The sequence below is a fragment of the Siphateles boraxobius genome, unplaced genomic scaffold (assembly GCF_051911475.1).
Source record: "Siphateles boraxobius isolate OS27281-9 unplaced genomic scaffold, OSU_SipBor_1 50, whole genome shotgun sequence".
In the NCBI taxonomy this organism is placed as follows: domain Eukaryota; kingdom Metazoa; phylum Chordata; class Actinopteri; order Cypriniformes; family Leuciscidae; genus Siphateles; species Siphateles boraxobius.
Genome location: NW_027509142.1, coordinates 1216772 through 1232500, shown reverse-complemented (window position 1 = coordinate 1232500; position 15729 = coordinate 1216772). Strand labels below are relative to the sequence as shown.

Here is a 15729-nt window from a genome sequence, read left to right as displayed (position 1 = left end):
TTACAATAGGAATAAATTATATTTATAATCTTCTTGTAATAGTTCACAATGCTTTGAATCCGAAAACATATTTAAAGAAACTTGTCTGTAATATGTCCGTGTGTAATATTTATTTATTTTTTAAACAGAGCTCCCTAAACTTCACCAACTCTAATTTCTTCACGGTGTGGGTGGACAGTGTGAGCTGTCAGGTGCTCTACATGAAGACAGTGATTGGCTCTCAACCGCTGGACAATGTCATCCACATTCAGCCTCTCAGCCAGAGACAGGTACGACGAGTCGGCTTCGTTTTATAATGGCCACTACCGTTCAAAAGTTTGGGGACGGTGAGATATCCAAGGTTACATTTATTTGGTAAAAAATACAGTATATATTCCTCTAAACCGCTAGATTGCACAACTTGCCGCAGGACTTTCCCAAACATCTGCTTTTCAAGATGCACGTGGATTTTTGTCTGATCCTTGACGTAATCGCAGGGAACAGCAGCGTAAAGTTGATTCTGCACTAATTGAATCTAATATTTGATGTTTTTTTTAAATGTTGTAGATTTAAGTAGCAAATGAGAATCGCTAAAATGATTGAATATATTTTGAGACGCAGGTCGTCTTAATGATGTTCAGTTTTGTTCAAGGTAATTAAAGCAACATTTTTTTGTATTTGGGGTAAAAGGAAGACAGTAATTAACATGATAATAAATATCTGACTTTTCCATTTGTTGACATGACAAATATATCATACATCAAGCTGGGTGTCCACCTTAGAGATAATATACATATTCATGATGAAACCATCATATTTAAAAATATGATAGTAATCATATCATATAATAAAATATAATTTAATGTTACTACTTTAAATCTATATTAAATTGTTATTGGATCTCTTTTAATGCTTTTAGAAACTTCACTTTTTAAAATAATTTTATGTATTTTTTAAATATATTTTTATATTAACATATTTTAATGACAGTATATTTATTGAACAAAAATGAATTCTTTTATTTATCAAAATAAACAGAAATATGTACAAACGTTGCTAAAGTGGTTGTTTTGAACAAGTATTACTTAGACATTATTAAAAACATTATTTTAGCCAAGTATTTGTATCCATATGTGTGCCTTTTGCCCCGTGCTGGTTTGGTTTTACCCCGTGTACCTCACAAAAGCCCCCTCTCCACCTCATACATTTATAAGATTTTTAAACAAAATTTACAAATTTATTTTCACACAAAATCTGTTGCTCCATCAATGTTCAATACAAACATATATATATTTTGTGAAATCATACAGTATGGGAGAAGTGAAATGCACAAATGTTTTCTTAAGGTGTGCCTTTAGCCCCGTTGTACCCTAATATTGTGAAATATTAAACTGTTTTCTATTTGAACACTGAATTTTCAGCATCATATCTCCAGTCTTCCTCCAGTGTCACATGATCCTTCAGAAATCATTCTAATAGGATGATTTAAAGATCAAGAAACATTTCTGATTAATACCAATGTTAAAAGATTGTTGTGCCGCTTAATATATTTGTGGAAACCGTGATACATTTATTTCACGATACTTCAATGAATAGAAAGTTCAGTAGAACAGCATTTATTTGGGATATAAATCTTTTGTAACGTCATAAAAGTCTTTAACTTCTGAACTGTATTGTGGATGCGGTAATTCAGTGGAAGAAGTGACTCAGATGGATGGTTGAGTATTGGGCAGTAGTGGTGCAGTTGTGTAACATGTTTTTGAATGCAGGTCAACTTCACTGTCAGCGTGGAGATTGGAGGAAGCCTCTCTTATGTTTAGTGAGTATCACATCAGTTCTCCTAAGGCCTGTTCACACCAAGAACAATTGCTATAAAGATAATTATATTGGCATCTGCACCAATGATTGATAACATCCTGTTTATTATAAGCATACGCTGCAGTTTTACCGTCTGCCGCTTTAAATGCTCGAGCTCTGCAAAGCAGGATGGATTCTGATTGGCTCTCAATGTTTTTATCGTTCATCAGCTGGATGAGCCTATAGTAGTGGAGTGAGTGAGTGGACTCCGCTATTCTTTTACATTTAGAACAAATTTTATATGTTTCTAGTTATCGTCCTTGATGTGAATGGGCCTTTAGGATGAACAAGTTGATCCCCATGACTCTGTGTGTCTGCTCTTCTGTTTCTGAACTATTCGTGTCTGTTTTCTCAGTGCCTTTTGCACCATGGCAAGCATCAAGGTCCACAACATTGTGGTGTTCATGCAGTAAGTTTCTCATCACTACATTTGTGCTGCTTTTTTTCTTTTGCTGTTGTCCTACATTGAACGTTGGAAGTGCAGTGTCGCCTCCAGGAAATGTTTATTTCCTCTCTTCATTTCCTTCCCAGCGAAGGTCCGGACAATACTTTTTGGAACGGTTTCCTTCGGCGTATCCGTAGTACTTTGTGAAAGAAAAAGAAAACCTAAACACTCAAAATAGTCATCAAATCCCGGGCCCTAAGAGCCAAAACAGTGTTTTAACCAATGTTTACCAAAAAAAAAAAAGGTTATATTTCTCTCGGCCTGATATGAATATAAAAAAAAGATAAGGTCATATTTTTTTATTTTTTTATTTAGCCTACATTTAAACACCAATGTGTATGGCACATAGAAGACCTTGGGACTGAGGGTTTATCTCTTAAGAAAAGTTTTCATTTCTTTATATTTAGTTTCTAAGTAATAAACCACTAAAACAAACAATCTAATAATGAAATGTATACAAAATAAAGTTAGCTAGTAGCCTAATTTTTAACTTTTATTCACGCATCAACTGAAACCAGTCCGATTTCCTATTTGGAGCTTCAGAGAATGAAATGCTTTGGGTTGACCTAGTAAGGCTAAAGCTACAAAATGAATCTGTTTTACTGTTTATATCGTGACACATATACAAGATTACTTGTGAGTTTCGTCCATTTCAAGCTCAAAGCGATCACTGCGGTACGATTAAAGCTGGCATACACGAGTAAAGTGGAGGCGGAGTTTGAGAAGGAAATCCTGAAAGGATTTGATGTATAATATTTAAGTCCATGTTTGATCATATGCCTAGACCTTAAGGGACAATTCCGGCCGAAAATGAACCTAGGAGTAAATAGCACATGGGTACCGAGTCGATTGTTCTCTGGGATGTATTTTCATGATAATCGAATGTACCCAGTTTTATCTTTAGTTTTAGTTTTACCACAGGTTAACTTATAACACTAGTATATATAGGGCATAGATTAAGTAAAAATAAAAATCGCTAGTTAATACCACTAACAAGGCTCAAAATAGCCCCACTCTTACTATATAGGCAGGAGCCATCTTTGGAAAACAGTCTCGACCAGTCGAACCATGAACGCCGTGCTACGTGCTGCTCGATAGTCACAGTTCAGCTCACGTAGCACAGCATTCGTGGTTCGACTGGTCGAGACTGTTTTTCAAAGATGGCTCCTGCTTGTATACGCAAACTGTACTGTCTTTGTAAAGTATCTTCTTATTAAACTCCCTGTACACTTACAAAGTTCACAATGCTTCGGTTTGTATGTAGAGACCCTCATTAATGCTTCCGTGTTAGTGTGGGGCTATTTTGAGCCTTGTTAGTGGTATTAACTAGCGATTTTTATTTTTACTTATTCGATGCCCCATACACTAGCATTATATGCTAATCTGTGGTGAAACTAAAGATAAAACTGGGTACATTCGATTACAATGAAAACGAATCCCAGAGAACGGTAGACTCGGTACCCATGTTTTATTTTTGGCCGGAAATTGTCCTTTAAAGGGATAGTTCACCCAAACATGAAAATTCTGTCAGTATTTACTCTCCCTCATGTTGTTCAACCCCGTAAGACCTTCGTTCATCTTCGGAAGACGAATTAAGATATTTTTGATGAAATCTGAGAGCTGGATCACTCCTCCATAGGCTTCTAAGGGATTGAAACTTGCCGGCCCCGAAAAGTTATTAAAGACATCGTTAAAATAGTCCAAGTGACTACAGTGGCTCAATCTTAAGTTTATCAAGCGACGAGAATACTTTTTGTGCGCAAAAACAAACAAAAATAACTAGTTTATTTCAACTCTTCATTTCCTTCTCTGTGAGCCTCGAGTCAGTTCACTAGTGTAATAGCGTACGCTTCGGTTGTTGTACGTCACACGTAGGCTCACTATTGGCCGACGCTGGTCATGTGTGTGATGCGTGACGTGATGTGTGACGTACAACAACCGAAGCGTACGCTATTACACTAGTGAACTGACTTGAGGGCCACAGAGAAGGAAATGAATAGTTGAAATGAAGTCGTTATTTATGTTTGTTTGTTTTTGCGCTCAAAAAGTATTCTCATCGCTTGATAAACTTAAGATTGAGCCACTGTAGTCACTTGGACTATTTTAACGATGTCTTTAATAACTTTTCGGGGCCGGCAAGTTTCAATCCCTGAAGAAGCCTATGGAGGAGTGATCCAGCTCTCAGATTTCATCAAAAATATCTTAATTCGTCTTCCGAAGATGAACGAAGGTCTTACAGGGTTGGACAACATGAGGGAGAGTAAATACTGACAGAATTTTCATTTTTAGGTGAACTATCCCGTTAATATAGTGTTCTGTTATCCATTAACAAGCAACATGGGGTGGCCAGAGTTTTTTTAGGGGTGGCCATAGTCTTAATCTTGAGTATATGAAGGGTTTTACTTTAGATTCTTCATGAAATGTACCTGACGGCATCTCTTATACACACCACAGGACCACTGTGAAGACCTCCTACATGGTGCGGACGGCCCAGAACACACTGGAATCTTACCGCTACATCGACTGCGGCGCCAACTCCACCAACCACCAGCCCTCGGGCATGATGTGGTCCAAACCTCACTTCCCTGCTCAGATGAAACAACTGGACGGCTGAAAGCTCAATGGCAGCGCGGTTTCATCCGTTTGACTCCTAATTCTGTGCTTTACTGATTCTGAACAGAGCAGCTATGATGACAGATATTGCTTGGATGAATCACTCAGAATGAAACGTATGCTCTCAGTTCAAGGTCAATATTCAAGAGCTTCTCACTTGCTATAGTGTAAATCAATGATCTATAAAGGGTGTTCTATAATTTTGCAGTGATCGATAAAAAGGGAGATTTAATTATGGAAGGGATTGTCAATGCTGAGGTGCACTTTAAAGTACTTTTTTGTTCTGTAAAAAATGTTATACTTTGCTTGACTGTCTTATGCAATTATGCTAAAGATTTCATGTTTACTGCTGAAGTCATTTCTCTGATTGATGGATGTTGAACCGTGTAAATTAACTTGAATCGTTCTCGAAGAGTCAGAACATCTGTCATATACACAGCAAAAGAGGTTTTGTTCTGACTGCTGTGATACTGAAGATGAGGTGACTGTTACAAAACTATTAAGTGTGTCACTGCTTCTGTGAAGCCATGAAAACTGAGATTGTTAGTTTATATTAGATGTTCAATAGTGATTATAAATCAAAATATAAAAAGAAAAAAAATAGTGATTATGCTGAATGTTTTGCTCTTACTCATGCATTAGGGGTTTCACTAAGTTTTTATCTTACGAATTCTGAAAATGCTTACATTCATGAATCATTGACAATCATAAGAATCAGATTACTGCTTGTTTAGATGTTTTAAGAAGGGCGTTTGTTTCTTACTTGAAGTTGCACATTTGGCTGAATTATTTCTATGTTTTTATGTAAAATATCCTCAATGTGCCTTGAGATTTGATTGTATTTTCCATTGTCTAAAATGAGAAAAATCTGCTGATGATAAAATCTTTGTTTTGAATAGCATTCGGGAAGAAAAATAAAATCTTTTTTTGTCATTGTTTTTTATTATTGTATGATTGTATTCTTTTTTTCCCTCAAATTTCCACATGCCAGATTTTGAACATTAACAATCAGTGAAAACTGTTCAGTTTCACTTCAGTTGCACAAAGCTTTGCAAACTGTTGACTTTAGTTTTTTGTTGACTTTTATATAATTTAGAAGCATTAAAACTGAAGAACCATCCCTGAAATAATGCAGCAACAGAAATGATCATTAAATCCATTTCATGATTCCTAGTGTAGTCAAGACCACCTAAACCGAGACCAAGACAAGACCAGTTACCATCAAATCACGAACAATACAATTCATTTAAGTGTTGCAGAAGTTGCGTCTGAATTGGTACAATTACACTGCATAAATAATGTTGTGATTAATGTTTTAAAAAATAAGATTTTGAATATAGAAATGTGATGGAAAAATCAAATGATAGGCTTACTTTTTAATATGAAACTGAAACCGCCAGTAGGTGGCGACAAAACAATTGTGTGATTCACGGAATCGTTATTCAACGATTTGTTCTGATTCATTCAGTAAGGAAACAGAAGTGTGTTGCTCGGAAATGCACATTTTTTTTTGTTGAAAAAATTGTCAAAAATTAAGTTGCTTTATTAAGTCTATTAAATGTTTGTATAAAATAAATATATAAAAATAAATATCACATTTGCAATCGTGCTCATGTTCGAGAAAAAAGCTCTCTTGCTCTTGTGATATTGCTTAATGAAATGTCATAATATAAAGTTTAATTCAGCCATTTGAGCAAATCATTTGAATAAATGACTCAATAACTCACTCATTAAGACGGTCACCTGCCGCCTCCTACTGGTGGATTAGTTTTGTGTTTAAAAGTAGGCTATCATTCTTTCCAGTATGTCATATTTGTATATTCAAAAAATATTTAAACCAATTTTATAACATTATTTAATGCAGTTGTCATTTTTTCGTGTAAATTAATTAGATTGATTGGTAACAGCCATATAGTGTCTTATTTCAATTGAATTTATTGATCAAATTTAAGAATTTTAAATGAAAGATGAAGCATATATTTAAAACGATTAGGGAAAAATGCTGTTTATAAAGGTTAAAATATAAATATGCAGATTTAAATATGTAAAAGCTGACTGAACACTGATGAGAATATTGCTTCAGAATAAATTATATTTACAACACAAAAAAAATCCTATTTTTTTCTGGACAAGCAATTTTTTTTACTTGGACAAGTGAATGTCCGATTTACTTTTTTGAAGGATTCGAAGGAAAAGCCTTAGGTAATGTTGAGCCCTGAGTTATATTTTATATAGGCCTAGTATTATAGTTATGTGGCGAGTCTGAGTATATTTTTACACATCAGCTTTACATGTCTATTCTGTAAAGTTAGTGATACGCCGGGTTGTTGTTTTTTTCCACATTAATCTGACAATAAATGTTCCACACTCAGTTTTTCCTATGCACACCCAGAGACGCTTTTCTGTCTACGCTAGTGATATAAAGATGTACTTTTTTGCAATCATATCTTGAATTTGTGGGCATTTTACTTTTTTGAGACAATCCAGCATTGATTTTGAACCCGGTAACAAAATAAATCACATTAGAAATAAATGATAAATTATTGATTGAATTTTAAGCAGTACGTTTTACAGTAATGATGTTAACAAATAAATCAGACCATTGCATTTGTGGTCTTGAGATGAAATCCTGAATCCTCTTAGTCTGAGACCGAGACAAGACCAAGTACAAAATGCGGTGGAGACCGAGACAAAACCAAGACTTTCAACAATTGTTTTTAAGAGTATCACAACACTAATGGAACTGCAGCCACGCTGGAAACTATCCAGGGACTCATTGAATGTGGATGGCGTTTAATAATTTATTCAGTACAGGTTATTGCAAAGATATTCCATTCACATCTTCATTCTCACACTCAAGTCAGTCGCATTTTTGCTCCTATTGCAATTTATACCCTGCAGATTCTTAGGGATAACATCTTGTTTTGTTGATAGTTGAAGATATTAAAGCCAAACTATTGGATGAATCTGGCACGTGTTAAGCTCAGATCAGACTGAAGTGTGTAGCTCATTTTTTCCTCAGGGATAATAGACTCATATCAGGAGGCAGGGCTACTGGAATCACTGGAGGTAGAGTACGCTTTTTTCCCTCCCGCATGCACTGCATGTCTAGCATAAGCATGTCCCTTTGCTAAATCTGCTGTGATATTTGTTCTGGTCCACTGATCCTGGATGCAGAATGAGTGAAGCTGTGGTTAGCGGGGTGAGACGGTTGAGCACCATCTCAGAGACAGATGTGGACCATGAAGAGGAGCCCGTGTCCATGGTGTCCTCGGGGGACAGCGAGTGGGTCGGGTCCAGTGCTTCGCTCTGTTCGCGTGGAAAGCCCAGCGCTGAGAGCAGCACCTTCACCTCCCTCGAGTCCTATCAGCCGGACACTGCAGGTACAGCGTCAATACTTCTCTGTTTACATGTGTCCAGTGTGTAGAAGTTATCCTGGATGCTTTAACTTTTAACTGTATTCTCCCTAATGCTGATGTAGTTTATGCCTGTGTAAGTCAAGTGTGCTTTAATTGTGAAGATGATCTAGTAGGGGCGTAACGGTACATTTATTTGTCCTGAACCGTCACGGTTCGGTGCGTTCAGTCTGACGATGAATACAGTCACAGGCGATCCACACTCCAGGCCAGAAGGGGGCGCTCACGGTAATGCAACACTGTTTGCTAACCACACAGGGAAGAAGAGCAGCAGAAGAAGAGACAATCTACGCACCAACCCAAAGCATGGCCCAGTTCCAATTCGCCTACTTATACTACGACCTAAAAGTATGTACTCTTTTTGTGATGAAAAAGTACATACTTTTGAGTATGTAGCAAAAGACTAGGCAAGCTTTGGGACATACTATCATTTCATCTTTAACGGACAGATCTGTCGCGTGGATCCTGTCACCATAAACTGCCCTGTCAATCATCTTGTCGCAGTTAAAATCCTCCATTCAATCTAATTTGATTTCCTACCGTTTCGTCGTGGGTCTTTCATGTGAGACTCTCCTCATGTGTTTGCAATATAATGATGCATTTAAAAGGTAATGGCTAATTGTATCTTTACAAAAGTTCACAATGCTGCTGCAGATGCAATATAATGTAGAAAACGTTGAATAAATACATTTCCGTCAGGTTAGATATTGATAATTAATCACTCAAACCCGTTATCTAAGCCTCTCTACACAACCGCCGGACTCGCTCGTCCTCCATGTCTGTAGTTTTTTAACACTTTTCACTCGTGTTTGTAGTTCTAACCGAATTCCAACACGCGATGGGTTGTGGACAATATTAGCCGTTAGCGTGCGCATCGATCTACATTTCAGATTCTGACCGGAAATAGTAGACCATCCGGGTATCTTTGGAACACTCATTTCAACATACTACGATTTGGGACGTACTAATTCTATTTTCGAATACTATTTAGGACGGATAGTATGGGAATTGGGACTGGGCCCAAGAGTTCAGATGCATGCAAGAGCTTGCTAGCTATGGAAGGCCAGAAGGGCCAAAACGTGTGAAACTGTCATGTAGACACGTATTTACACGACAGTTTCACACGTTTTGGCCCTTCTGGCCTTCCATAGCTAGTAGTCTATACGCTGAGTTTCTTGAAGAAGCGTAATATTGAATTTTGTGCGTCCGCCATTGTCACCGCATGTTAATGAACTCTCACGTGCAAAGACAATGACAGCTTAGGCTACGCACATGACGATAATCAAACCAATACGTTTAAAAACGCCAGTTGCATTTTTCCACTTAGGTCAATCTTAGGTCAATCTATCAATTAGAATAACAAATCAACAATTTTATTTTATGCAATATCGAACCGTGACCCCGAAACTGAGGTATACACCGAGCCGTGACTTCTGTGTACCGTTACACCCCTAGGATCTAGACAGTTTTCAGAGGACCATGTGTGCCACTTAATAGTAATTTGAGAAATTCATACTGTAAATCAACGAAGTAACTAAAATCAATTAAACGAAATGTCTAATTGAAGATAAATAGATTAAAAAAATTACTTAATCAGGAAAATTTTATAAAATATTGATTTAAACAAATTGATAATATAAAATTGGTCAAATTTAAAAGTAACGGTTGCAAAGATTTGAATGAATAGCAGTTACTTCTTTTTAAGTTTTACAAATGGCCAATTATAATTTCAGCACATTTATAGTAGGTTTATTAAATATCAATAAATAATTCACACCGACCACTTTATTAGGGGTGTGTGTGTGTGTGTGTGTGTGTGTGTGTGTGTGTGTGTGTGTGTGTGTGTGTGTGTGTGTGTGTGTGTGTGTGTGTGTGTGTGTGTGTGTGTGTGTGTTATCCTGCTGGAAGTATCAGAAGATGATACACTGGGGTCATAAAGGGATGGACATGGTCAGCAACAATACTCAGGTCAGCTGTGGTGTTTAATCGATGCTCAATTAGTACTAAGAGGCTCAAAGTGTGCCAAGATAAAATCCTACACACCATTACAGCACCAGGAGCCTGAATTCACAACATAAATTTTCTCTTTTTCAGACCGTTCTCTGTAAACCCTAGAGATGGTTGTGCTAGAAAATCCAGTAGATCATCAGTTTCTGAAATACTCAGACCAGCCCGTCTGGCACCAACAACCAGGCCACATTCAAAGTCACTTAAATCCCCTTTCTTCCTCATTCTGATGCTCAGTTTGAACTTCAGCGGATCGTCTTGATCATGTCTACATGCGTAAATGCATTGAGTTGCTGTCATGTGATTGGCTGATTAGAAATTTGCTGTAACGAGCAGCTGAATTATTAGTAGCTAATAAAGTGGCTGATGAGTGAATATTTCTACTGTAATTACTGTTTAAAAATTTTGGATTTATTCAGCAAAGACACATGACATTATTACAAGACTATAATAAATAATTATAATAATACAAAATAACAAGAAATGTTTCTTGAGCATCAAGTCATCCTATTCATGATTTCCGAAGGATCATGTGACACCGAAGACTGGAGTAATGATGCTGAAAATCAATCACAGGAATAAATTACATTTAAACATATTAAAATTGAAAACATATTTCAAGTTATACATAAATATTAATATTTTAGAAAATGACAGTATTTTTGATCGAATAAATGTTTTTGGAAATGTAAAGTGTTTCTTAAAATAATGGTCCATTGATGTTTTACTGTTTTTAAAAAAATTGTTTACATATTATTATAAAGCCTGAAACATTGGTCTATTTATTAGTTTGTTTCAGAAACATTGTTCTTCAGAAACGACATGGCTATGGTCAGTTTTGGTTGCTGTTACTTTACTGTAAATCCTGTAGTTTCAACACCCGTATAAGTATCACTCAGTCCCAAACACACTTGTTAACATGTTCATTTGATGCGCTTGCAGCTCTCATGCAGAGAGAAGTGCACTTTTATGAGCACTTACACCGACACTCAGATGCTGAAACACTCCATCAGTGACAGAGCCTTATGCAAGATACATGACCATAAACCTGTACTTTGAGATATATTAAAAAATTATTCTCTGACTATTGTATGCTCATCCCATGTAGTGAAACTCTATTCGGGTCGCTCTGTTTCACAAACTCCCATGGGGAATGTATACTGTTACATTAATGTCTGTGGGTGACCACTTATTTCTCCCAGCTGTGCATTATGTGCTCCATTTCTGCTCAAACAGCCCTTAATATAATTACCTATAGAGAGCTCCTGTCTATAAGGTTTTGCAATGTGGCATTAGTCTGATTCAGTGCAAAGTGGCTAGCATGGCCACATGTGCCATAATCATAATTCTGGGGAATTATGTGCTGATGAAAGGTTGAAATGTATGTTTTGGGCTTCTCTCATTTCAGCTTTCATAACATCCCGAAATGGCTGATTTTCGTGCCGGTTTCAGTGTAATTAGAGCATCTTAGTTTTACAGTTTATGGCAGCCTGCACTTAACTTGATGTATGGATGTCTAAAAAATAAATAATGCATGCAAGAAGAAGTGTTCAGGTAATGATAACTTGAGTGATGTACAAAAATACCAGCGTACTGAAAATGAATATGCTAGAGAATATTTATTAAAGCTAAGTGCCATTTTACAAATATTCATGCATCTGTTAATGACGAAAAGTACTGTCCCAGACAGCAACATAGTGTCGGCCCAGATCCGGGCCACATCTGGTGCATGTGGATTCCACCCGTATACCAGATGTGGGCCGGATCTGTGCCGACACTATGTTGCTGTCTGGGATACTATGATGTAATCATGCATTTTAGACATGTCAAGTGGTCACATTTATTTCTATAGCACTTTATACAATACAGAGCCAAAGCAACTTCAGAGAAATAAACAAAATATTTCTAAATATTATTTTGTGTCAGGCTCACTGGGTTAATTAGTTAATTTTCTTTTATCCAGATGACTGCGCCACCATCCTGCTGGCTTGCCTCTACTGCCGCTTCTGTGACATCTTCACCATGATGCCTGATGTGTGTGAGCGGGCGTTTATCCGCTGCTTCCCCTCCTACAAGTATTACAGCACCTCCGAAGACCAGTCCAAGGGAAAAGACTGGTGCGGCTGTAACATTGAGTTTGACTGTAATTTCATGAACTCCTGTCAAGAGGCCAGTGAGTTAATAGAACTGGCGATGGAGATATCTGAGGTGTGCTACCGCTAATAGATTCAGGACAGAGATTATCCATTATTCTCTGAATTAGTCCTTTTCACAAAGGATGTTTTGTGATTCCATTGGTAAACCAGGGTAAAATTAGTCACACTTTGTTTGAGGCCAGCATGCACAAAATAAAGCATGTTACAGCATTTTCAGGAACAAATCAACATTTCATTTTGACAGAATATGTTTGTGAGTTTTCACTTGCCAAGTAAATTTCATTTATGACCAAAGTTATGACAATTTAATAAAAGAAAAAAAGTTTCACTAAAGTAGGATAATTTTCACATCCATAAACAAAACTAAAAAATACTCCAAAAAAACAAACAAACAAAAACCCACACCTACACATGAAAAGTTTGACGCATGTGTAAAGCATGAAAAGTGGTGTGTGAGGGTACCAACCCAGTCTTATCAAGCTGGTGTTCATCTGGTTTTATCTGGTCAAGATGGTCTCCTAGCCTGTCCAAGTTGGTGTTTATCTGGTTTTATCTGATAAAGATTGTCTCCTAGCCTGTCCAAGTTGGCGTTTATCTGGTTTTAGCTGGTCAAGATGGTCTCCTAGCGTAACCAAGCTGGTGTTCATCTGGTTTTATCTGATAAAGATGGTCTCATAGCCTTGCCAAGCTGGTGTTCATCTGGTTTTAGCTGGTCAAGATGGTCTCATAGCCTGGCCAAGCTGGTGTTCATCTGGTTTTAGCTGGTCAAGATGGTCTCCTAGCGTAACCAAGCTGGTGTTCATCTGGTTTTATCTTGTAAAGATGGTCTCATAGCCTGGCCAAGCTGGTGTTCATCTGGTTTTAGCTGGTCAAGATGGTCTCCTAGCGTAACCAAGCTGGTGTTCATCTGGTTTTATCTGATAAAGATGGTCTCATAGCCTGGCCAAGCTGGTGTTCATCTGGTTTTAGCTGGTCAAGATGGTCTCCTAGCGTAACCAAGCTGGTGTTCATCTGGTTTTATCTTGTAAAGATGGTCTCATAGCCTGGCAAAGCTGGTGTTCATCTGGTTTTAGCTGGTCAAGATGGTCTCCTAGCGTAACCAAGCTGGTGTTCATCTGGTTTTAGCTGGTCAAGATGGTCTCCTAGCGTAACCAAGCTGGTGTTCATCTGGTTTTATCTTGTAAAGATGGTCTCCTAGCCTGGCCAAGTTGGTGTTTATCTGGTTTTATCTGGTAAAGATGGTCTCCTAGCCTGTCCAAGTTGGCGTTTATCTGGTTTTAGCTGGTCAAGATTGTCTCCTAGCCTGGCCAAGCTGGTGTTCATCTGGTTGTATCTGGTCAAGATGGTCTCCTAGTCTGGCCAAGTTGGTGTTTATCTGGTTTTAGCTGGTCAAGATGGTCTCCTAGCCTGGCCAAGCTGGTGTTCATCTGGTTTTAGCTGGTCAAGATGGTCTCCTAGCGTAACCAAGCTGGTGTTCATCTGGTTTTATCTTGTAAAGATGGTCTCCTAGCCTTGCCAAGTTGGTGTTTATCTGGTTTTATCTGGTAAAGATGGTCTCCTACTAGCCTGTCCAAGTTGGTGTTCATCTGGTTTTATCTGATAAAGATGGTCTCCTAGCCTGTCCAAGTTGGCGTTTATCTGGTTTTAGCTGGTCAAGATTGTCTCCTAGCCTGGCCAAGCTGGTGTTCATCTGGTTTTAGCTGGCCAAGATGGTCTCTTAGTCTGGCCAAGTTGGTGTTTATCTGGTTTTAGCTGGCCAAGATGGTCTCCTAGCCTGGCCAAGCTGGTGTTCATCTGGTTTTAGCTGGTCAAGATGGTCTCCTAGCCTGGCCAAGCTGGTGTTCATCTGGTTGTATCTGGTCAAGATGGTCTCCTAGTCTGGCCAAGTTGGTGTTTATCTGGTTTTAGCTGGTCAAGATGGTCTCCTAGCCTGGCCAAGCTGGTGTTCATCTGGTTTTAGCTGGTCAAGATGGTCTCCTAGCGTAACCAAGCTGGTGTTCATCTGGTTTTATCTTGTAAAGATGGTCTCCTAGCCTTGCCAAGTTGGTGTTTATCTGGTTTTATCTGGTAAAGATGGTCTCCTACTAGCCTGTCCAAGTTGGTGTTCATCTGGTTTTATCTGATAAAGATGGTCTCCTAGCCTGTCCAAGTTGGCGTTTATCTGGTTTTAGCTGGTCAAGATTGTCTCCTAGCCTGGCCAAGCTGGTGTTCATCTGGTTTTAGCTGGCCAAGATGGTCTCTTAGTCTGGCCAAGTTGGTGTTTATCTGGTTTTAGCTGGCCAAGATGGTCTCCTAGCCTGGCCAAGCTGGTGTTCATCTGGTTTTAGCTGGTCAAGATGGTCTCCTAGCCTGGCCAAGCTGGTGTTCATCTGGTTTTAGCTGGTCAAGATGGTCTCCTAGCCTGGCCAAGCTGGTGTTCATCTGGTTTTAGCTGGTCAAGATGGTCTCCTACTAGCCTGTCCAAGTTGGTGTTCATCTGGTTTTATCTGATAAAGATGGTCTCCTAGCCTGTCCAAGTTGGCGTTTATCTGGTTTTAGCTGGTCAAGATTGTCTCCTAGCCTGGCCAAGTTGGTGTTTATCTGGTTTTAGCAGGTCATTTAAATGGGACTGCAGATGCTGTCAGGAACATTAGGCATCATCAACAGGTAAACTCATTTTAACACTAATCTATAAAGGTATAAGTGTAGTCCGGTGTAGTCCGTATATATCCTACTTTTAGCTCTTTACTTCTTTTGGTTGGATTTAGGCTCCAAAATATAAATAATTGTCTGTAGTTCTGAAGATTATCTTGGACAAAATGGGTAAGAATCATAAACTTTCGCTGTCACAGATTTTATTTCCTGCAATAATCTAAAATGCAATGGAAAAATACTATTGGGTTTAATTTGGGGTAACCAGGGTGATACTAATTTAAAGGTTTGGCCCTCAAAATGTGATCCTTGCAGAACTTATGAAAAATTGTAAAAAGTCAACGTTGATGCCCTCTGGAGGGCAATATGGGTGGCACTTCAAAAACCTCAAATGTTACTGATCCAGCAGTCTCGGCCTGTTTAGTCAGTGAACAGGAAACCATTAATGTCTGTGAAATGGAACTTATTATCCTGCATGAATAAAAAACTTTTTTTTAGTAAAAAACTCTTTGTCCATTAATGTGTGTGCCAATTACATCAAGTGTGACAATACATAAAGCTATCTGTTGGCATTCATATTCAATGGCTGTTGCTCAGCTAGTTAATATATATATATATATATATA

The 15729-nt window shown here is 38.1% G+C and overlaps 2 protein-coding genes across 4 annotated transcripts in view; both read left to right on the top strand.

Annotated features, from left to right (window-relative positions):
- tmem106c (transmembrane protein 106C) overlaps window positions 1–5837 on the top strand; it is a 10388-nt gene extending 4551 nt beyond the window's left edge. For all 3 annotated transcript variants that reach the window (XM_077204648.1, XM_077204646.1, XM_077204647.1), the window contains 4 exons: window positions 129–269; window positions 1749–1798; window positions 2192–2245; window positions 4736–5837. In XM_077204648.1, the coding sequence (XP_077060763.1) occupies window positions 129–269; window positions 1749–1798; window positions 2192–2245; window positions 4736–4895 (405 nt within the window). In that variant the 3' untranslated portion in view covers window positions 4896–5837. The remainder of the gene's footprint in view (window positions 1–128; window positions 270–1748; window positions 1799–2191; window positions 2246–4735) is intronic.
- A 2128-nt stretch (window positions 5838–7965) lies between these two features.
- On the top strand, window positions 7966–15609 carry LOC143712669 (myoD family inhibitor domain-containing protein 2-like). The gene is made up of 3 exons (XM_077204605.1): window positions 7966–8277; window positions 12281–13050; window positions 14247–15609. The coding sequence occupies exons 1-2, from the start codon at window positions 8073–8075 to the stop codon at window positions 12538–12540; spliced, it is 465 nt and encodes a 154-aa protein (XP_077060720.1). The 5' UTR covers window positions 7966–8072; the 3' UTR covers window positions 12541–13050; window positions 14247–15609.
- Window positions 15610–15729: the final 120 nt, after the last annotated feature.